Source organism: Misgurnus anguillicaudatus, chromosome 6, assembly GCF_027580225.2.
Source record: "Misgurnus anguillicaudatus chromosome 6, ASM2758022v2, whole genome shotgun sequence".
Taxonomy (NCBI): Eukaryota; Metazoa; Chordata; class Actinopteri; order Cypriniformes; family Cobitidae; genus Misgurnus; species Misgurnus anguillicaudatus.
This window is the reverse complement of record NC_073342.2, coordinates 11,518,530-11,542,835: the sequence shown is the minus strand read 5'-3', so window position 1 is coordinate 11,542,835 and position 24,306 is coordinate 11,518,530. Positions and strand designations below refer to the sequence as shown.

The 24,306-nt window shown below is 35.6% G+C and overlaps 2 protein-coding genes across 2 annotated transcripts in view; one reads left to right on the top strand and one right to left on the bottom strand.

Annotated features, from left to right (window-relative positions):
* myo5ab (myosin VAb) overlaps positions 1-7,266 on the top strand; it is a 151,484-nt gene extending 144,218 nt beyond the window's left edge. The window contains exons 39-40 of the mRNA XM_073868500.1: positions 6,642-6,722; positions 6,803-7,266. Coding sequence (XP_073724601.1) covers positions 6,642-6,722; positions 6,803-6,955 — 234 coding nt within the window. The 3' untranslated portion in view covers positions 6,956-7,266. The remainder of the gene's footprint in view (positions 1-6,641; positions 6,723-6,802) is intronic.
* Positions 7,267-11,122: 3,856 nt separating this feature from the next.
* The window catches only part of LOC129434483 (uncharacterized), a 35,838-nt gene continuing 22,654 nt past the window's right edge, over positions 11,123-24,306 (bottom strand). The window contains exons 7-9 of the mRNA XM_055193416.2: positions 21,921-21,963; positions 19,929-20,079; positions 11,123-11,512 (exon numbers count right to left, since the gene is read on the bottom strand). Coding sequence (XP_055049391.2) covers positions 11,337-11,512; positions 19,929-20,079; positions 21,921-21,963 — 370 coding nt within the window. The 3' untranslated portion in view covers positions 11,123-11,336. The remainder of the gene's footprint in view (positions 11,513-19,928; positions 20,080-21,920; positions 21,964-24,306) is intronic.

Below are 24,306 nucleotides of genomic sequence, written 5' to 3'. Positions count from 1 at the left end.
CGGAATAATGTGTGCATCTTTGAATAACTGTAAGAATACAGTTCCTTTGAAAATAGTTTTTTTTTTAAATAAATACATTGAGTTTCACTACTTTATTGTCATATACACTTCAGTCAGTGCACACAGCCAGGGTCTGAAACACACAGACATCATCAGTTCTCAGATGAATATATGCGCTATTAATCAGAAGCAGAAATACTTTTAAAAATCCCAGGGGAAATTACTTTCATTACAACTTCAGATATACAGTCTTGTTCAAAATAATAGCAGTACAATGTGACTAACCAGAATAATCAAGGTTTTTAGTATATTTTTTTATTGCTACGTGGCAAACAAGTTACCAGTAGGTTCAGTAGATTCTCAGAAAACAAATGAGACCCAGCATTCATGATATGCACGCTCTTAAGGCTGTGCAATTGGGCAATTAGTTGAATTAGTTGAAAGGGGTGTGTTCAAAAAAATAGCAGTGTGGCATTCAATCACTTTTTTTCAATTCAATTCAATTTTATTTATATAGCGCTTTTCACAATACTCAATTGTTTCAAAGCAGCTTTACATTAATAGAAGCAGTAAAAGCACAGAAAAATGACAGATAGTACAACATAATACACAATAGCATAAGCTGTCAAATTTGCTGAGGCTATGACTCGACATTATGAACGAGCGTATTACTAATGTAACGTCTAGGAGAAGAAGCTGAATTAAGCCCAAGCAGGCTACCTCCCCGGGGTAAAAAAACCCCCTAGGAGAAAAAAAAACAAAAACCCCGGGTTGTTTAGCCGAGGAAATAAAAAATAAAAAGTCCTAGGAGGGAAAAACCCTTGGGAGATATATATGTATATCAACACATATAAACGGATAAGGAGATTAAGCGGGGATTAAGCGGAGATTAAGCGGGTTCTGCCGGTGGTCGTTGGTCAGGCATCAGCTGGGCATCACAGTGATGGACGACCAGTAGATCAGAGGTGTGCCGACTTTCACATCTACCGGAACTGGGTCTGTTTGTCCCATTGTCCTCAGGGTCGAGGACAGGACAGGGAGAGAAAAACAAAATCATATTAGCGTAGGGGCCGTTCACATGTAATGCAAGTGTCACACAGTGATGTGGTTTAATCAGCTTAGTTTCAGACAGACTAACTATTGCGGCATAATTATATTATCCACAGTTGAGGATTTTGCAAATTGGGGGCCCACTGCGACGGTATATATGGTAACTAAGGGTCACCTTCTGATTTTTAATATAAAGAGAAAATGAAACCTGTCGACCCGTTTGACTAAGGCCTGTAACCCCACTGTCGTCGTTAATGCAGGTTCAGTGGCAAACGGGTCTATATTGCATGCTATTTACAAGATCACGAGAAAACGCCAACATCGCAACCTGACCATACGTGCCAACCCGTTTGACTAAGGCTGGAGGCCCCACTGTCGTCGTTAATGCAGGTTCAGTGGCAAACGGGTCTGTATGGCATACTATTCACAAGACACAAAAAAGCGCCAAAATCGCAACCCGACCATACGTGCCAACCCGTTTGACTAAGGCTGGAAGCCCCACTGTCGTCGTTAATGCAGGTTCAGTGGCAAACGGGTCTGTATGGCATAGTATTCGCAATATAAAGAAAGCGCTAAAAGCCCAACCCAACCGTACGTGCCAACCCGTTTGACTAAGGCCGGATGCCCCACTGTCGTCGTTAATGCAGGTTCAGTGGCAAACGGGTTTGTATGGCATACTATTCACAAGAACACGAAAGTTCCAAAATCGCAATCCGACTATACGTTAAGATAAGGTTTTTATTTATTTATTTGGTAGGTCTGTTTTATGACCGCGAGTGCTTTGTTCGGTACAAATAACTATTTCGAGTTAAGTACTTTTACTAGACAAATTATGCGAATGCTTTGTTGAAGAGAAAAGTTTTAAGTCTAGATTTAAAATTAACGACTGTGTCTGATTCTCGGACATCGGTTGGTAAATCATTCCAGAGCTTAGGGGCTAAGTAGGAAAATGACCTTCCACTTTTAGACACTTTTGATAGTCTAGGGATAATCAAGAGACCAGAATTTTGTGACCGTAGTGTGCGTGATGGATTGTATTCTGATAGTAATTCTCTAAGGTATGAGGGTGCTAGGCCATTTAAAGCTTTGTAGGTGAGTAGTGATATTTTAAATTGTATGCGATATTTAACTGGTAGCCAGTGTAAAGATGCCAGAATTGGGCTTATGTGGTCGTACTTTTTAGATCGAGTAAGTACCCTTGCGGAAGCGTTTTGAACTAGCTGAAGCTTGTTTACTTGATTTGCATGGCATCCCCCGAGTAGCGAGTTACAATAGTCTATTCTAGAGGTCATAAAAGCATGGATAAGCTTCTCTGCGTCAGATGTAGACAGTATATGGCGTATTTTCGAGATATTTCTAAGGTGGAAGAAAGCTGTACGGCAGACGTTGGCGATATGACTATCGAAGGATAAGTTGATGTCGAACATCACACCTAAGTTCCTTACCGTGGAAGATGGCACCACAGTGCAGCCATCTATGTGCAACGTGTAATCTGACATATTATGTTTGTAGCGATTCGGTTCAATAATAAGTATCTCTGTCTTATTGGAGTTCAGCTTAAGAAAGTTATGTGCCATCCAGTCACTAACATCGCTAAGGCAGTCTGTTAGCTTAGAAAACGTGTGTGTTTCGCTGGGATGTGAGGAGATGTAAAGCTGGGTATCATCCGCATAGCAGTGAAAACTTATGTTATGTTTCCTGATAATGTCTCCTAGAGGTAACATGTATAACGAGAACAGGATAGGACCTAAAACCGATCCCTGCGGTACACCGTATTTAACCAGGGAGTGATATGACTCTTCCTCGTTTACATAAACAAAGTGATAGCGATTGGTTAGATACGACCTAAACCATGCTAGCGCCTGACCACTGATACCAACATAGTTTTCTAGTCTATTGAGTAAGATTGTATGATCTATTGTGTCAAAGGCTGCACTAAGGTCTAATAATATAAGAATTGAGATTTCACCACGATCGGATGTTAATAGGAGGTCATTTGTAACTCTAAGCAACGCTGTCTCTGTGCTATGGTGGGGCCTGAATCCTGATTGGAACTTTTCATATGTACTATTATTTGTCAAAAATGTGCGTAACTGGCTTGCCACTACCTTTTCTAATATTTTCGAAAGAAAAGGGAGATTTGAGATTGGTCTAAAGTTATTAAGCTCTCCCTGATCAAGCTGTGGTTTTTTAATCAGCGGTTTAATAACTGCTAGTTTGAAAGATGTTGGAACGTATCCTATTTCTAGCGATGAGTTAAGGATATTTAGAACCGGGGTTGACACTACAGGAAATACCTCTTTAAGTAGTTTTGTGGGAACGGGGTCTAATATACAGGACGATGATTTGGATGACGTTACTAATTTAGAGAGCTCTTCTATTGTAGTAGGTTTAAATGAATCAAGATGTTCGTGTGGTAGTCTAGTGTTAAGTGAACTAACGGGTAGAGTGGTGGCTGCCTGTGTAGCTACGATGTTTTCCCTTATAGCCGTAATTTTGTTAGAAAAGAAGTTCATGAAGTCGTTACTATTGTGTTGGAGTTTACTATTGGTTTCTGTTTGTTCTTTGTTTCTAGTCAGTTTTGCAACGGTGCTAAAGAGGAAACGATGGTTATTATGATTCTCATTTATAAGCTTGCTAAGATAGGTAGATCTGGCGGTTTTAATAGCCTGTCTGTAGTGTTTAACACTATCTTTCCATGCTGCACGCCATACTTCTAATTTTGTGCTTCTATAATTTCTTTCCATTTTCCTAGTTGCCTTTTTAAGTGCTGCGGTGTGATGATCATACCATGGAGCTGGCGGTTTTTCTTTGATTCTCTTTTTTCGAATGGGAGCAACGGCATCCAATGTGTTAGAACAGACATTGTTTAGGTTTTCTATTACAATAGAAAACCTAAACAATGTCTGTTCTAACACTGAGGTCATCAATTTTGTGAAGAAACAGGTGTGAATCAGGTGGCCCCTTTTTAAGGATGAAGCCAACACTTGTTGAACATGCATTTGAAAGCTGAGGAAAATGGGTCGTTCAAGACATTGTTCAGAAGAACAGCATACTTTGATTAAAAAGTTGATTGGAGAGGGGAAAACCTATAAAGAGGTGCAAAAAATGATAGGCTGTTCAGCTAAAATGATCTTCAATGCCCTAAAATGGAGAGCAAAACCAGAGAGACGTGGAAGAAAACGGAAGACAACCATCAAAATGGATAGAAGAATAACCAGAATGGCAAAGGCTCAGCCAATGATCACCTCCAGGATGATCAAAGACAGTCTGGAGTTACCTGTAAGTACTGTGACAGTTAGAAGACGTCTATGTGAAGCTAATCTATTTTCAAGAATCCCCCGCAAAGTCCCTCTGTTAAAAAAAAGGCATGTGCAGAAGAGGTTACAATTTGCCAAAGAACACATCAACTGGCCTAAAGAGAAATGGAGGAACATTTTGTGGACTGATGAGAGTAAAATTTTTCTTTTTGGGTCCAAGGGCCACAGGCAGTTTGTGAGACGACCCCCAAACTCTGAATTCAAGCCACAGTACACAGTGAAGACAGTGAAGCATGGAGGTGCAAGCATCATGATATGGGCATGTTTCTCCTACTATGTTGTTGGGCCTATTTATCGCATACCAGGGATCATGGATCAGTTTGCATATGTTAAAATACTTGAAGAGGTCATGTTGCCCTATGCTGAAGAGGACATGCCCTTGAAATGGTTGTTTCAACAAGACAATGACCCAAAACACACTAGTAAACGGGCAAAGTCTTGGTTCCAAACCAACAAAATTAATGTTATGGAGTGGCCAGCCCAATCTCCAGAACTTAATCCAATTGAGAACTTGTGGGGTGATATCAAAAATGCTGTTTCTGAAGCAAAACCAAGAAATGTGAATGAATTGTGGAATGTTGTTAAAGAATCATGGAGTGGAATAACAGCTGAGAGGTGCCACAAGTTGGTTGACTCCATGCCACACAGATGTCAAGCAGTTTTAAAAAACTGTGGTCATACAACTAAATATTAGTTTAGTGATTCACAGGATTGCTAAATCCCAGAAAAAAAATGTTTGTACAAAATAGTTTTGAGTTTGTACAGTCAAAGGTAGACACTGCTGTTTTTTTGAACACACCCCTTTCAGCTGGTTGCCCAATTGCGCAGCCTTGGGAGCGTGCGTGTCATGGGTGCTGGGTCTTGTTTGTTTTCTGAGAATCTACTGAACCTACTGGTAACTTGTTTGCCACGTAGCAATAAAAAATATACTAAAAACCTTGATTATTCTGGTTAGTCACATTGTACTGCTATTATTTTGAACAATACTGTACATACAACATATAATATTATAACAACGTATTTTCAATGTCCATGCGGACGAAGATATTTTACTTTCGTTTTTAAGTTAGGATCACACGTCGATTAACAGTGGTAAAATATTCTCACAGTAACATACCTTGTATATTTTTATATAGATCTTTTTTTACTAAATAGTACTATTACTATATTTTTTTAAACTTATAAATAGTTCATAAATTGAACAAAAATAATAATGGGTTTAGTTCTGATATTGTATAAAGAAATACATGGTGTATAATTGCATTTTTAGAATATATAGGCTTTATATAAGGTTTGTACTCTAAAAATACTTTATTTGTTACAAACAAGAGATAAAGAATTTACAAACGTTCTCATCTCACCATATCCACAGGTACAGAGTCATTACATACAATAAATTCGTGGGGTTGCATTTAAAAAACATTTAAAAATAGATGCATTTGTTTAAAGCAAAGCATTTATTTTACCTACTTAGCTACAGATGAAGCAGCTCTTTGCGCCTTCTAACGTCTCATAATCGGTCATCATTTATGTCCAAGAGACTCAATAATAATCTTTTACATTTTAATCCTTTAATTTTTCATATTAAAACGCGTTTTTGCGCTGCTTCGCATCCATGTATGTGATAAGCAAACCCGCGTTGTCATCCTGTTAATACTGCGCATATTATCAACACGCTTTTTACTCTAGCAAAAGACACTCGCGTTGCGCATTGCCCCGGTTGTATAATAAAGTCCAAAGTTTCTCATGAGCTAGGGGACGAATGCCCAGGGAGTTCAGAATTTCTGTGTGGGCATGCATCAGCCAAAAGTGTGTGAGTCTTTTCTGGGTCATGGTGCTGCGTACCCATGTATTCAAAAGACGCAAGGCGGAGAAAGTGCGCTCGGATGAGGCCACGGAGATGGGTATACAGAGAGTAATGAAATTAAAATCCAAAATACACTTAATGAAATTAAAATCCAAAATACACTTAATAACCTACGTGTGTAAAAAATTATTTCCCAAAATATTCATAAGTAATATATAAATTGTGCAAAATATTTTTACTTAAAAAAAATCTCCCTCGGAGATTTTTCCCGCGGCCATGTGGTTACCTGTGCTGTGCAGTTGCATATGGAGTGTTTTATGGACCGCTGCATTTAAAAATGTCTTTTCAAAGCGAGATCTCAGTGTATCATTGATGGTATAAAGTTAAGCCCCCTCAACAATTTCACATGCCCCCTCAGTGATTTCATCCTGCAGCCGGGCCTGGTCTGTTTCTCTCTGGGACAGATTGTGAAAATCCTCAGCTTGTACACACCAGTCAATGAGTTTGAGGAGAGAGTATCTATATCATTCATAAAGTCCATACAGGTGCGTTATTTACTGTTGTGTGTATATGTTGTAACATTCATGTGGTTTGAACTACAAACTCATCTCTTTGTCCTCTCCAGAATTTATTAAAGGATCGTAAGGAATCTTCTCAGTTGCTGATGGACCCCAAGATCGTTTTTCCAGTGACTTTCCCCTTTAACCCTTCACCTGTAGCTCTGGAGACCATTCAGATACCCAGCAGCCTCAATTTGAACTTCCTCACACGGGTTTAAAAAGAAGCCAGTGGTGTCATACACAAACATACATGAAATAATCAGCTATAAAGACTAATGGTATGTTCAGATTCAAACCAAAGCCTTTGGATATCATAGCCACAACATCAGAACACTGGTCAACATTTCAAATGATTTCAATTAGGAACTTAAGGCACATTTTCACTCTGTCTGTTTGTCTGTCATACAGTTATGAGACTAAATGGATCATAAAGGTTGAATGTTTTGTCATTGTTTCGCATTATACTGTATGTCCAGAATGTATATGCTGACTTTAAATAAATAAAATTTTGGTATTAATTTAATAGAAATTGAGTCTCTGTATTAGATAGGATTATTTTGTGGTGTTGTATGTATTGGAATATTTCTGCCCCTGATCTTCAGGAATATCAAATATTTTATGTACAGACTTTTAAATATAAAGCCAATTGGCATAAAATATCTTTCATATATTCATTCAGTGTGGATTTGTTAAATAAAATGTAGTGACAACTTAACCAAACTTTAAAGTCAAAGGAGTTTAGTTGTAATCGGTGGTTTACTGTGTGACTGTATTTTCCACAAGTCATGAGTCTCATGAAAGGTTACAAATTATGTTACGGTGTGATGGGGTGCAAGAAGTAAATTCCAACAAAAATGTTGGTCTTGTTGAGTTTCGCATCCTTTTTGGCAAACGCTAGTTCTACCCATCTGGTTTGGCTGTTTTTTTTTAAATCAAGCTAAAGAAAGACAAGATTTCAACCTCTAAAGTGGCGAATGTAAATTCGACTTTTTACACATTTTTATTGCATTTCTACGGAGATATCTGTATTGCCGTTTTAAAATATGGGATTCGTTATCACAAAGACATCTGTTTATATTTCTGAATTCAGCTGCCTTCAGTTCAGACGCAGCCATGATATTCCTGGTTTGAGTTCACATTTTTCAGAACGAAGGTATATTTGGTGCAAAACACCTGCACACCTGTGACTGTGTAATTTAGTTGTAGAGATTATTCACACAAGTGTATCAGTAAATTTCAGGGTTCCCACATCTTGGGAAATGCAGCACATGGGAGCAGCGTCTCGTTCCCTTCTCAGGGAACAACAGTTACATACGTAACCTGAGAGATTTTCATGTGTCAAACACAACTATACAAAAAAGCATTTTGGTATGAATCAACATTCGCATACAGAAGATATAAGCATTTAAAGCGAACAGTTTAGCACGTGTGCTTAAAAGTCTAGATTTTTTATGATATTATCCTACACTACACAGGGAATAATATGGATTTTTTTTCCAGAAAACTTCTTGCATAAAATAGATTCAAGCACTTTCAATGACCTGTATCTATGTATGTATATTTTCAAAAACTTCCCAGGGGCTTGAATTTTCCCCAGATTCACAAACTTTCAAGGATTTTAAGGACCCGTGGGAACCCTGAAATTTGAAGTCGCAGATAAAGAGTTGCAAACTTGTAGATTTTTTCTCTCTCTCTCTCTCAAATACAACACAACAGTTACACCTTCACAAATCATTTAGTGCAGCTGCACAATTTCTATTTTACAAATCACAGATTAAGAAAGTCATGACAGGTTTCAACAATTTAGGCTACTAAAGTAAATGGTATCATGAGTAAAAAAGCAACATTAAAAAATATATATATATTGCTTACGTGAGTCCATGTTAAAAGACATTGTAGAGGTTTCAGAAAAATGATTTTTTAACCGTCTTGCACTTTTTAATTACAGTTTTTAATTTACATAATCGTAGCATACGCACAAGTCAAGTCGCTTCTTGTTTACAGGTGTACAAAGGGTGTGTTTATACAGATGGTGTCTCAGCACATTTTTAAAGAAACTGAAAATTAGGTGTGATAAAACTGTATGTGATTTAAGAAAACATCAGAAATATAATACGATTATAATTAGGTCTACATTCTAAACTAGCAGCCGAATTAAGATAAACTATCATTCGCTCATTATTATATTGCATGAAGGAAATATAGCCTAAATGCTGAATGATATACTATGATATAAATATTTTAAACAAATATTAAATGAATGTCTAAAATTAAATTTTGATCTCTTTAAAACAATAAACTGCATAGGCCTATGGATTACAGCACAAGTTTACTTGATGTATTAACATTATTATTATTAACATTATAAGCGTTGGTCATTTAAATATTTTATAGGTCTAGAATTAAGAATAGAATAGAATAGAATTAAAATAATTAAAATACAAAAAACACTAAAAACACTATTTTTGAATGATAGGCTAAATAATATCATGAGGTATGCATTTGTAACATTTGTTGCCATTTATATTAAAACTTTTTATCCAAAGTATACATTTAAATATTGACTATTATCCCCATCTAGTGGCCATATTATTTTGTAAACTCTCATCTACTGTAACAAAGACAACTACTTCATATTTATGGCACCTTCCCATCAGGCTGAAACACTTTTTTAGCGTGTGCTGTGTGTTATTTGTCAAAATGTGATCAATAAAAGAATGTACAAAACTGCTATTGAAATTTATTTTATTTAATTAATATTTAATTTAATTAATATTTACGAGTTTATTGTTTAAAAATAATCATTTTAAATGAGTCTTTATTAATCCAGATACAGCATGAGCGATAGAGAACAAAATGTGTCCATGTGGCTCATGATTAAGAAACTTTAGACTTGACAGTGTTTTTTTCTGATACCTGTGTCCCAGAAAAGCTTAGAAAGAACTCTTGAGGTATAATGATGCTTTTAAAAAGGACAAAGTATAGCTTGGCTTGTGATTAGAAATCTGAAGGAATCCCACTTATTTGCACAGTATTTGTTTCTCTGATATTCTTGTTGATGTTTCATGATCTGGTAGCTCAGCTTACAGTATTGAGTATGTAAAAATACTGCAATGTTGCATGCAAGTTTAAATTAAATTAGTTAAGTCAATTAAACCTCCTATTTTAAGTTTTTAACAAGTGAGGAGTTGACATACTGTACATTAACCTAAAACAGGTTGAAATTATTTAACTTAATTTGATAAGTTAAAGTGAAACAAAATCTTATGTTAATATGACTTTTCTTTCAGTATAACACAAAGATCACAGGTTCCCTGGAAACACCACTGTAAATTGTCTCTAAACCAAATGCATAAATATAAAAAATTATCCATTTGTTTGCTCATCTCTATATTCAAGAGATGATTTAATTTGCTAAGATAAATGTTGCAAATGTGGTGTTATAAAAATAGACAAATACATAGACAAACAAACATATTTCATTACATTTACTTGTCATTTTAAAATCTCAATGTATTTTAAATATGTGGTGTATCAGGTCTGATTGGTAACACATGCAGAACATTTTTATTATAAATGTTACATTTAAAGAAAAAAACTGCTTTTTATCACAGTAAGAAAGGCATAAGCAAACAACACTCATGTGATTTATGTTGAGCTGAAACAAATTGCTCATTTTTAATACCCACCCACAATTAACTTTCTTACACTCTTAAAAATAAAGGTGCTTCATGATGCCATAAAGCCAATTTTGGATCTTCTGTTTCAAAGGTTTATTACAGTATGGCGAGAAAAGTTTTTTCAGATTATAAAATTGCATAGAATTTGCATACAATTTGACTTTGAAAATAAAAAAACAAAAACTATTAAATAAAAAAAACATAAAATGAAAACTGATCTACATTTTAAATAGATTTTTGTTACTATTATAGCGTGAGTATTATTAAAAAGCCTTTCAAAAATGTATATGCAGTTTCTTTTTCTCGTTTGGCTTTTAATTTTGGCATTCTTGCTTCGAGATTGTATTGAAAATGAAATATCAAATCATGAGCATTTTAGATTTCAATTTGACAGAAATGACAGCAACACCATTAAAATACAAATATTATGAATAAACGAAACAAAATATATTTACTGAATAATGTAAAACTTGAGTACTTGTTTACAAACACAGTATCACTTCCCATTGCCTGTTATCTTATATTATTAAAATACACTTTAACAGATAGTTTGTCCTGGCTTTTAAAAAGATTAAATTGCTTCTGTTGTCAAGTTATATAGTTATGTGTTTCCTGTTGTGGAGATTTAAAAAAAGCTCTTCAAAACATTTTATTTCAAGTATCAAAGTTTATAAAGACACTGCTTTTCTAAATCTTTTTAAAAATCTACATAAAAACTAGTTATTAAAGATTCAACTATACTCAATTTGGTTGCACTAAACCACGGCCAGCTGTTTTTAAACTGTTACTTGAAAATCATGATAGTTTGGTGATATAGATGAAACATGATAGAGACACAATTTAATCTTTTTTGTGTTATTTTCTTCACAATCAATCACATTACATTTTCTTTTGGTTTCGTCTCATTTATTCCATTTACCTAATCTTTCTTTATTCCTTTGATTTCTGAATGTTTCTCAGAAGTGGAGTGTGAAGATCCAGGTTTGTCTTTGGAGCTTGATGATGCAACAACTGAACTGTTGTCGTCACCTGATTGAGATCTGAATAAACCAGAACTTCCCAGAGAGACCATATCAGACATCTCATCTGCCCTCCCTAAAAAGCAATGATTAAGAAAATAAGACTGTTAGATAGTAAATATTTCCTGCTGTATTATTCATGACAAAACAAAAGTAGACAAAACACTATAATATACACCGTAGAAATTACCAGCATTTTACAATCATTAACAGTGTTATTTTACCATAACTTGTTGTAATTAAGTTTCCCTGTAATATCCCAATGAATACCTGTGAAAACTTTAGTATCCTTGGATTTTACAGCATTTAACTCTTATTTTACAGTAAAATCTTGCAATCTAAAACCTGCTGTTATATCACAAAAAGGTCTGTAATATCACAGCAACACAGTAAAAAAATTAAGGATTTCACAGCATTAAACTGTATTATTACAGTGAAATATTGTATTGAAATATGCCCTGGGAAGTCACATGACATACCTGAACTGTTTTGAACCATAGACTGTATAAAAACATGGACGTTGTCTGACTTATTAAAATAAATATGGAATCAGAAAAATATAAATTTATTTAAAAAAATATGGCATGTTGATGTAGATGAACCCAGCTAATAGAAAAAAGTTCTAAGAACGTTCCCTGAAAGTTCCCAAGGTTCCCAAAAACGTTTTGCCAACGTAAAAAGTGTCCAGTTTTCTTGACGTTCTGGGAGCGTTTTTGTGTTGTCACGACGTTGGAGGAGTGTTGCATTTTACCATTTTTGAACCTTATGACAATGTCATGTTTTAATGTTCACACAATGTTTAAAACCACAGCTGTTTGTTATATTGACTTGTTTGATTGTTGTGTGGATGATGTAGAGACATTGCATTTTATTATTCTATAAAACATTATTTCTGAAAGTTCAGTAAATATATTGCTGTAGAAAACACAATTCACTTATTAGGTTTAGATGTTGATGTTTTGTTTCATTTATAGTCACCATTATTGTGATTCGTGTTTGTTTTAGTTGGACTCTTGACCCTTGACTCTTTGCTTGCTAGTTTTTTCCCTGGTTGTGTTAACTTTGTGTTAATACACCACATTTGTTATGAACATGTAAAGTTAACATTGTAATTCTGAGGTGGTTGGTACATAATGGTAAAGATTATCACCTAATTAATTTACTAATCAAAAGTTAATTTCTGTCAATAATGTAAATGAGATCCAGCACTTTCACAGCAGTTTGTCATTAAGGAGTTTTAGAAACTTTGGACAAAAAATATCCACTGTATAACTGGGACGCACAAACATCAAGAATCAGACTATGGGCCCTTTTTTAACGATCTAAGCGCATTTTCTAAAGCGCACAGCGCAACGTCTAAATGTCCGTGTCCGAATCCACTTTTGCTAATTTAACGACGGGAAAAATGTTTTTTGCGCCGAGCGCATGGTCGAAAAGGGTAGGTCCTATTGTAATGGGAGTATTTTGGGCGTAACGTGCAGTAAAACAATGAGAGTCACAGCTCTCATTCCCTTTAAAAGCAAGTTGCGCTGGCGCTATGTCTAATCCCTATTTAGATGACGAACTTTGTAAACTGAAAAACTAAGCGGAGGTAGAAGATCCCCAGTTTAAGATTAATGTTAAATAATTGTGTTGTTTTTCACTTAGTCATGGAAGTAAAAAGCAGACTTGTAATTGCTTTAAATGTATGGCTATCCAATATCATCAAAAAATAATTTACAAGTATGTAAGATAAGGTTTGTACTCTAAAAATACTTTATTTGTAACAAACAGGAGATAAAGAAATTACAAACGGCTCTCCTCACGTTTCAGCACTTTGGACAGCGTTTTTTTTAGCAAAAAGTTTTTTTAAGCATTACTTACAAATGTTTCTCATCTCACCATATCCACAGGTACAGAGTCATCATATACAATAAATCCGTGAGGTAGCATTAAAAAAAACATTTAAAAACAGACGCATTTGTTCAAAGCAAAGCATTTATTTACTTACCAGGCTGCAGGTGAAGCAGCTCTTTGCGCCTTCTAACGTCTCATAATTAGTCCTCATTTATGTCCAAGAGACTCAATAATAATCTTTTACCTTCAATCCTTTAATCTTTCATATTTAAAAGCATTTTTGTGCTGCTGCGCATTCATGTACTTTGTGATAAGCAAACCCGCGTTGTCCTCCCGTTTATAGGCGCATTTGACTAATGCGCTCTTTAAATAACATAAAACACATTGCGCCATTGACTTTAGACTTTAGACCAGGTTTTTGTTGGTCAATGGTGTAGTCTATTTTAGTTGCCTCAAAATAGCAACGCGCCAACAATGCGCCTGAACACACCTCGTTTTCGAACCAGAACGCCCATGGGCGCAAAAGGGGGCGCAAATGCATTTGCTATTTAAACAACGCGGCGCTAAACGTGAAAATTAGGGTGGAAACTAGCGAAAGACACTTGCGTTGCGCATTGCGCTGCATTGCGCCGGGTGTAAGATAGAGCCCTATGAATCTCAACCATGGTGACAATAAAATTGTAAAATTTGCCTTGTTGTAATGATGTACAGCAAAAGATTGTAATTCCCCAGTAATGTATTGTAATATCACAGTAATTGCTTTCCCATTGAAGCTGTGAAGTTCCAGTATACAGTTGTGCTTTTACATCAATGCATTGTAATATCACAGATATAACATTACAGTAAATTGCTGTGAGTATATTTCACAGTATATTGCTGTAATCCTTGCTGTGAAAGTCATGCAAAATTTATCCAATTATTTATTATGAATTTACAACGAAAAAATATACAATATATAATATATAATTATTGACATTTGGTGTCCAAAATATTTCTCAACATTGAATGCTGGGGGAGTTATTCTTTCCATTTAAGAAGTCATCTGGCAAGATTAGTTGCAAAGGCTATCATATAATTTACTTGTCGGTTAAGAAGAGTGTTTTGTAGGATTACTCCAAATATTGCTGTAATAGCAGAAGGTTGTAAGAACATTTCTAAGACCTATCAGATGACTTGAAATATTGACTGCCAGAAATGATTTAGGAGGTGTGTATTTTATTTAGTGCTTCCTCCCAGACTCTATTTGAAAACCGTGTCTCCAACTCCTCCTCCCATAGATTTCTTAATCGGAACTGGGGTTCCAAATTGTGAGAGTTTAGTAAAGAGTAAATTGTCCTGATAGACCCTTAAGTTCCAGGATTAAACAACAGAACAGAGTCTAGAAGGGAGTTAGGTGGTTGGTATGGGAAATTAGAACAGTGTATTGACATATAACTTCGAAGTTGTAAGAATCTATAGAAGTGGGAACAGGGGATATTAAACTCATAATTGTCATTAATTGATTGAAACTTATAAACACATCATCAATAAATAAATATCTTATTGCGTTGATCCATTCCCTGACCAAGGCGTCAAAAGCCCCTCCTGTGATTGAGGGTACGAAATGATTTCTCACAATGGGAGCATATTTTAGAGAGATCCTTAAGCCAGAAAAAACTAAAAACTCTAAATTGCGTCCAGATTTTAAAAGAGTAACATATGGATTTGAGGTGTACACAGATATATGTTCAGGTAAAGGGCTTTTTGAAAAAAAATATAGCATAGAGAGATTCAGGCTTATAGGATGAGATCTCAAATTTTAGCCATTCAGAGAATATGGACTATTTCCAATATAACAAGGCTCATAAATTAGCTTTGAAAATTGGGAAGAGATAATCCTCCATGTTGGCACTGTTGCTGTAACATCTGTTATCATATACAGAGATTTTTTATTCCAAATAAATCCAGTTATTAACTCATCTGTAGCCATGAAAAATGATTTTAATGCATATAAAAATTTAGGCAACACATTCATTTTCAATTATCATCAGCTTGGCTGCAGCATTCACCGACATAATTTCACTTTTTTTTAATTAACCTTATATCCTAATATTTTACCAAAACCTTCTAAAAGGTGTTTTTGGTAAGCTGTTTAAGGGGTCAGATAAAAAAAGCATATCATTGGCATGAAGAGATACTTTATGCTCTGAGCCTTTTTTCTGTTATCCCCTAATGCCCGCCTCCCCACGTTGCATAGCAAATATGATAGGTGACAGGGGAGAGCCCTACCTATAGTGCTGTGATAGAGTGGGAAATAAGAGGAAGGTTTATTATTTGTCCTCATGGGTGCTAGTGGCAAAGAGTAAAGAACCTTTACCCATGAAATAAATTTCGAGCCAAAACCAAATTGCTTAAGAGTGTAAAGAGATAATCCCACTCGACCCTATCAAATGCTTTTCAGCATCGAGCGATACTAATATTTCTGGGATATTGGGTGGAGCGGGACCGTAAAGGATATTGAACAGGTGTTGTATGTTAAAGAACAAGTGCCGATTTTTAATGAAGCTTGTCTGATCATCTGACACAAGTAGGGCTAAAATATCTTCTAACTGGCAAGCTAACATTTTAGGGATAATTTTACAATCCACATGTAGAAGTGAAATAGGATGATATGAGCCACATTCTAAAGGATTTTTTTCTTTTTTAGGGATGAGTGATATGACTGCTTGACGCAGAGTCGGAGGAAGAGAGATATTGTTAAATGATTCCTTGTAGATAAATAACAAAATAGGGGCCAGTTGTTTAAAATTTCTTGAAAATTAGTTGAAAAACAAATCAGGTTTTTCCAAAATATATAATTTCTGATTTATCTATACAGTATGTTTAACTCTTTCCCCGCCATTGACGAGATATCTCGTCAATTAAGAGAAAACGCTTCCCCGCCAATGACGAGTATTTCCGTCTTTCCGCAATACCGCTATTATCCACTTCCACTAGGTGGCTTCCGCAACTTTTTAAAACCGGAAGTATTGCCCTATGGCAAGCTGCTGCATGTCCGTGTCTGTTTTAAAGATCGCTCTGAATGGGATCTCTATGAAAAGTCTCACAAAAATGGAATTGTCTCTGCTTTTTGCTCAAAATGTGGTGTTTTTGCAGAAACCTACCCATATTTAAAAGCTTATTACAAAAGAACTACTCAAGGTAGGATGAAAAGTTTTTTTTTTTTTTGAAAGCAGAGGGTCTGTCCTTTCATTTGGTATATTGTATGTCTATATATTTGAAGAAGAACATTTTCTGGAAGGCATTAAACTTTTGTGAAAATCATGAAAAACGCTGGCGCTGGCTGGCAACTTTTTTTAAAAACGCTGGCGGGGAAAGAGTTAATACCTGAATCATTGTTTATCTCAGTTATGATTCGATCAGAAGGTTTTTAACAAAATGCTACATTTTTAAGAAAAGATTCAGCTGACACTAGGGGTTCTTGAGGCCAAGATATTTAAAATAAAGAGATTCAGCAAATGATATAAGCTTCGGTGTATGTGTAAAACCCAGCATAATACACAACACTTTATACGCAAAGAAAACAATATAGCACTTTCCGGTGGCTGCTTTTTTGTTTTAGCAAAAACCATTGAGGCCACCAATCATACAGGCCAACAAAGTTTCATTCAGATCAGCCTTTGTTATCCTTGTCAAATGTGCTTAAAGTTCATTGGCCAATTGTGACCATGTTTTTTTTTAGATACACGAATGTCCTTATAGGCAATCATGGAAGAAAAGGCAAAGAGGACTATTGGACGTACATGTCTGTAGTTACAGCCATTTTGTATAGTTTTGTCATGTAATAGTGCCAACCAGAGCCGGCCCAGCCACTAAAGGACCATTGCGATTGCAAAGGGCCTCGTGGCCAGCAGAGGGCCCCCTAAAGTCACTTAGCTAGTGGTTGAAAAAAATCATTCATCAAAAGTTACATAAAATAAATATAAATATTAATTATTTATTATTATGGCAATGTTAAAAAGGCTGTTACTTGTTATTATAGTTATTATGAAAGTTCGCTAATAAGATATCTTTCTTGCCGAGATTGATTGACACACAGCATCCAACACACCAGCCAATCAGTGCCCGCGATCTATGTGCAGGCGAGCATCCCGCCCACAGAACGCAAAGTTGAGTTGAGCCGGATCGCTGATACAGACGCGAACTTTTGATGTTGCTTTAAGGACAATTTCTTTAATGTTATGTGTGTTTGTGCATAAATGCGAAGTAAGTGGATCTTATTTGACTTCGGTAATGACCAAACCTGTGTTCTGTTTGACTTCTCTTTCTTATATTTGCCATCATAACGTGAATTGGTTTATTAAGCTTAATAATTAATATTTAAACGGTTTAACATGGTAAATTAATTCTGTTACGCTTATATTTCACGTATGCCATTGTCATTTCTACATATTTATGTCATTAGTGTAATTATATTGTTAAACGTCTGAATTTAAAGTGTTTTATGTGTAAGAGTAAACAAACTCATGCGCATATGCGTGGTAACATGTCCAGACAGCGCACCGTTGTTAAACCACCTGCTAGCCTTTGCAAAAGTGTATAATGTCATGTCACTGTTCAGTGTTTAATATTTAAACTATAGCAATGCATATGACATACAGTAGCCAGCTTTGTTAGATTAATGTTATGAATGCAATGTTAATTGTTAATCTTCAATTATTAATATTATTTGCAAGTTAATTGTTATTATTCACAAACCTATGTGCCTCTTAAACTCTGCTGTCAATTAAAAATGTTTTTTTAATGGTCAGTGAAAATGACTTTATCAGTCTTTTTATTCAGCAAGTTCATCCGTGTGTATTTGTTGCACTGCACTGCCATTCAGTTCAGTCAGTGGCATCATATTTTTCCTGTTAAGACATCAAACATGGAACTCAAATCAAGAACTCAAGGGGGCAGTTTCCCTGACAGGAATTAAACTAGACCTAGACTAAAATAAAAGTAGGCTAAGAGCTGTCCAAACTGAAAAAAGCTTGCACTGACATAACTTAAAATACACCAGTGCCCTTTGTTTTGCCTCAATATCCACAGAAATAATGTTTTTAGTAAGGCATTTTTGTTAAAATTAGTTATGTTTTCTAATTAAACTAAGGCCGAGTCCTGTCTTAAGATATTCCCTGTCCGGGACCACCCTAAGGTCTTTTATTGTCATTTTGTAGGCTACAAGTTGCCACATAAGAACAAAATATGTACTCAGGACCAGCAATGTAAAAAAGTTCATTAACATACAGTATACATAGAATAATTAAAACATAATTTAATAGACACATTAAAAAAAAAAAATAACATAGTAGATATAATATGTGCAGTATAGTCATAAGGTAGTCGTTGCTTTTCTTTAGGCCTTACTTAAAACGGACCAAATTTTGCTTAGGGCCCCCAAAGGTCTAGGGCCGGCTCTGGTGCCAACTATAGTGTCAAGCAGCATACTTTTTTGGATATGACCTCAGACTGGACCCATTTATTAATTTACCAAGTTTGTCAATATCTCAATTCTATCAGGAGTTATAGCCAATCAAATAAAATTGTCCTGCCCACATCGAAGGTTTGGGTGTAGTGTTGTGGCAATAGGTCAAAAGTTCAACTTTTATGGGGTTTGTCCACCATATTTGGACAAAATCCAATAAAGTGGAAAATGTTTAATTGTAGAAATGAAAACAGGCAGCAGAAATCAAAGTGTTAAGTGATAAAATCAGATTTGCATGCCCTAAAAAGCCACAACTCTCAACAATGTTGTATAGCAAAACATTTTCGAGTCATTTCACACAGACGAAAACCCACTGGACCAAAATCCAGTTCAATATAAATTAGAATTAAAGGTGAAGTGTCATTAAAACTTCTTACAGTTAAACAGTTTAAAGTACTTTCTCTAATCCACGGGTAATGTATACAGTGGACAAATATGAGTAAATCATATGTTGATTTCCCTGAAAAGCATAAACACTGTGGTGCTTTTAAAACATTGATTTGTATGGGAGGTCTGACTTCAGTGTCTGGCTCAACCAATTGAATACATTTGGGAAGACAAATCGCTAAGTGCGTCTGGAATTATTATTATTATTATTTTGTTAACAAGCATTTTTATTAGACTCTTACGGTTGGAAGAGGAAAAACATTTATAACTCGCACTGGACTATACGTTGCGTTTATTTAGAAAATGATTGTACAAAATACAAGCCGAACAACAAACATCTGGAAAGGCAAGTTATTTGACTAAACAAGAGCGCACCTAACAGCAGGCTGAATAGGTGTCTGTGCATGGTAAAGTAACATAAACAGTTATTTACACGATACACAATGGCATACAGAACATACCTGAGAGGCTGAATATAGACTAAATTAACATGACAAGCCAAATCAAGTTCAAAAAGGTCCCGAAGTCATTCCGCATCACTGAAGCCATTAAATTACATAAATACAGGAGCAGCATAGTGCGGGCTCTCGTGGCTGTAGACTCTAATGGTGTCTCTTGGTTCATATGAAATAATTTTGATGTATAAGTCACACCTGACTATAAGTTCCAGGAATTAAGGCGGAATTAAGCAAATTTGACACAAAAGAATTTGATGAATGTATAATATGTGAAGTGGCATTTAGTAGGTTTTGTGTAGTCTTACCCTGTCTTATCTCCTTCTTCACGGCCTCTACACCTCCCTGCTTCTCAATAAAGTCATAGATGACCTTTGATGTCTCTTTGTCTTTGAGTTGCGCCTCTGAGATGCCACACATGTCAAACAAGTGCTTCAGGTCGGGATCCAAGTCATTCAACTGCAACCATACAGATCCGAATTAGTAAAAGTTTATAATTTATAATAGTATCTAGTTAATAGTATACAGTAATTTATAGTGTATAGTTTATAATGAGCAATGTTGGACATTTAATGAAGTTTATGTCATTTTTTTTAAGTTTCGGGAGAAGCATGGTCATAATACAACCAATCAGCGTGAACAGGTCTCTATATATAGCCTTCCCTCACCTCGGCCAATGACAGTTTTTTGCAGCATTCCTCCTACACCCATCGCTTCACTCTCAGCTGGTATATCTATCCCAGTCAAGGGGGTACTCTTGGTTCAGCCTAACATTGAGCGTTCTAAACCCTCCCCTAGGACAGCATGCCAAATATGCTTTATTATTACCATATTAATTACATGTTAATGTGAACTCATGAAACTTGATGTTAAAGGGACACTCCACTTTTTTTGAAAATATGCTGTTTTTCCAGCTCCCCTAAAGTTAAACATTTGATTTTTAATCAATGACTAAAGTTCTAAAATATATATTAGGGCTTTGAACCAGCATTTTTTCCAATTGGTTCGTTCTGAACAGAAACAGTATTTTAATGTTTCTGGTTTTCGGTTCAACCCTAAAATTGACGTTCCTGAACCGGTTAAAACAAAAAATAAAAATAAAGTTCCTGAACCGGTAAATAACTTCCATGTCAGCTGTGGGACATACAAATAAGAAGGCTGATTATTAAGACATTAAACTTTAATTATTGGTCTACATAATTTTCCTTAAGTCTCTATCTTGTCATCAAACATTAAAAAAGGCTACATTATGTAAGCAGCATAACTGTACTTCTGACATACCTACATTTGTTGAGTGCACTTAAACACGCACACAAACACAGACGGTGCGAAAAATAATGGTATTAACCCGTTACCATTATTTAAAATAAACGATTATGTTCCGGAACATATATTTTTTTGAAAGTTTCTGGTTTCGTTTTTGTTCCGTTTTTTAACCGTTTCAAAGCCTTGATGTATATATATATATATATATATATATATATTTGGGGGGGGGGCACTTCAAATGTGGTCACTCTGGGGCACTACACTGTGTTGATCCGGGCCTGTATATATAGCTCAGGCATATAAACTCACTAAAAGCTTTTATTTCAATTTAATTTCTAAATTTCACTTCAAGCTGAACTCCAGAGTTGGCAGCCCTGTGAATGGATTCCAAAATGTTAAAAATCAAATGTTTGAATCTAGGGGAGCTGGAAAATGAGCATATTTTTAAAAAAGTAGATTGTCCCTTTATAGTTACAGAAGAAAATACTGGTGTTACGTGCTTGTTTATAATACTGTTTGCCTGTTCTTTACTCACAAATACAAAATTATAATTCTGGCATGAAGTAATATAAACATAGTTATAAAGGGGGGCTTTGGTAAAACTATCCATTATGCCATGCATAACTTTTCCAAAAGGGTGCATAATGCAACACTTGCAAAATAAAAAATTCAGAAGGCCTGTTAATAGGATTTGTATATTTTCTCCACTGGCATGTTCCTTGCACAAAGCAGCTTATTCTGATATGCAATTTCCAATTGCTATCATAAAAATTTATTACAATTATAGTGAAAGTCAGTTACACAGATAGCTGAAATGTGTTTCTGTGTCAAACAGTCTTGGCATAAACGATTCACCTATTATATGTAGAGTAAATGCAAGGATGGTGCAACTGTGTGTAAAAATGCAGATGTGTGGTGGATGAGAGTCTGCATGAATACAAGACAAATCAAGCATTTTATAATGCCTTGTCTACAAAGCTCAGCACTGTAAAAATGTATGTCAGCGTGTGTGTGAGACATTGTTGTGTACTCACATCAAAGCCTATGTTTGGGTCCCAGCCTACATGACCGACGTGCCTGTAAAGCATTACAGTAAACATATCAGAGAGCTCAGGTAAAAACAAAAGCACAAAACAAACAATAACATATTATATAGTATAACATATAGTATTCTATATCACAGCAAGAAAATGTGGGTCTAATAGCCATCCAAATAAACCCCAGACATCTAGCCTAAAACAATGCAAAATTTGGGCTGTCAGTGAAAATGTGTAACCAAATTCAAGTTTATTTTTATTATCGGGTCTATAGTTATCCTAGACAGTGAAATAACTACTATTGCTTGCTGGGATGATATTATACTACTATATACCCAGAGTAAACCCATGCTGACACAGGAAGAAAATGTAAACTCCACACGTAAGATTACCTGCTTTCACACATACAGTCTTTGCTGGTAAATTAATGGTAAATTGAAAAACGTGCTGACGGCTTCGGGCCAGTCATAACATTCTGACACAGCTGCTTGAAGTCGAAGACATGTAAAGTGCTAAATCGGCCAAATCTCTTCACCAAAGTTATTTAAAACATACTATATTACTATATTTGCAGAATTACCCACGTTCTTTGCTCTTTGTGAAGCCTTATGTTTAGACATTAGCCTACTGGTGTTATAGACGTATAAACAATGTTGTTTGGTCAAGAGCAACTGCACAACTGTCAGTGTTTGCCAAAGAAGTAAAAACAACAAAAATACGGACCCTGGATATAAAGTCATAACCCCCCATTGTTTACAACAGGGTTCCCCAAGTCCTACCCTGGAGCGCCGGAGCACTTCAGAGCTCACACCCTAATCAAACGTACCCACCAGTGATTTTCAAGTGATCATGAAGACCTTGATTAGCCTGCTTAGGTGTGTTTAATCAGGGTTGGAGCTAAACTCTGCAGTGCTCCGGCTCTCCAGGGTAAGATTTGGGGAACCCTGGTTTACAACATAACACCAACCTCACCGTGCGGCGTTTTAGAGGAAATATACCAGTATTTTGGAACTAGGGCTGCACGATAAATCGCATGCGATAGGAATGCGCATCTCGTCGGTAAAGCCGGTTCCTTGATTAGTAGTAAATCACAATCACTTGGTTTCAAAATGGAGCAGCATTTACTACACAAAGCCGTAGTTCACTGACAAGCTGGACCATATCACATACATATCGCAGGTGATACATCCGCGATAATGGCCCGCGATAATTCAGTCAACTGCCCCGATTGGCAGTAAAATACGGCTATTTTTAGTAAATGCCGCTCCATAAGCAGGTGATGGCAATTTACTACTAATCAAAAAAACTGGCTTTACTGACGAGATGCGCATTACATGCAAATTATCGTGCAGCCCTATTTGGAACTGATGTGTGAATGATATTTTACTGGTAAAAATACGTAACGTTGTTGTGTGTCCGACCAGCAAATTTTTTAAATTTACTGGTAAAATCATTCTGGTGAATTTATGGTAATTTACAGAAGTTGTTTAATTGTAATTTAACTGGATTTTGGCTGTCAGATTGGATCAAACCGTAAAAATGGGTTGTTCAAAAGCAAAAATGGATTGTGAATTTGCATTCGATCGCAAAATCCAATCTTCTGTAGGTTTTAATCTGAATCAAATCGTCATATTGTGTTTTTTCAAAACGTTTTGCTAAGATTGGGATATTGGGAAAAGTGTGTGTTTGGATCAGGGTTATTCAATCCAGTTTTGCTTTGTAAAATCGGTACAAAAGTAAAATGGATTACCTGATCGTAGATAGCAAAAGATGGGATTCCCAAACCCTGATCATTCTGATCCAGATTTTTTTTAACTAACTGGCCCCAGTGAATACTTTAAATACTTTATCATTATAACAGTAAAACTAATCAAAAGCAAAATAAAAATATACATTTGTGTGATTATGATAAAAATGGTGAATTTGTCTTATTTGACAGTTTTTAAAATTGTTTCATTTTACAATTTCATTTTTGTTTTCTTGGGATCAGAATAATCCTGTTTTTTTTTCAAACATATCCTGATCTAACAAAAAAATTGAACAACACAAACTCACATTTGTTATTCTTGCTTCTTTTGAGCAACACATTTTGAAGATTTAATCAAATTCGACAGCTGACATTCAATAAGATCACTTTTGAACAACTGGGCTCAACTGGGCCAGTTGCTCAAACTTATTATATAAGGATTTTTATAAATTACTTTGTGATTCCTCTTACAAAAAATATTATATGGCTAATAAATTATTTGATCTCTTCCACACTGTTTTCGGCATAGATTCGAGCATATGATTTGCTCTTTACTATCAGTGCTGAATCAGGGACACAGCGCTTTTCAAATCAAAGAGTTTTGTACAAAATCAAATTGTTTGAGGAAGACAGAGA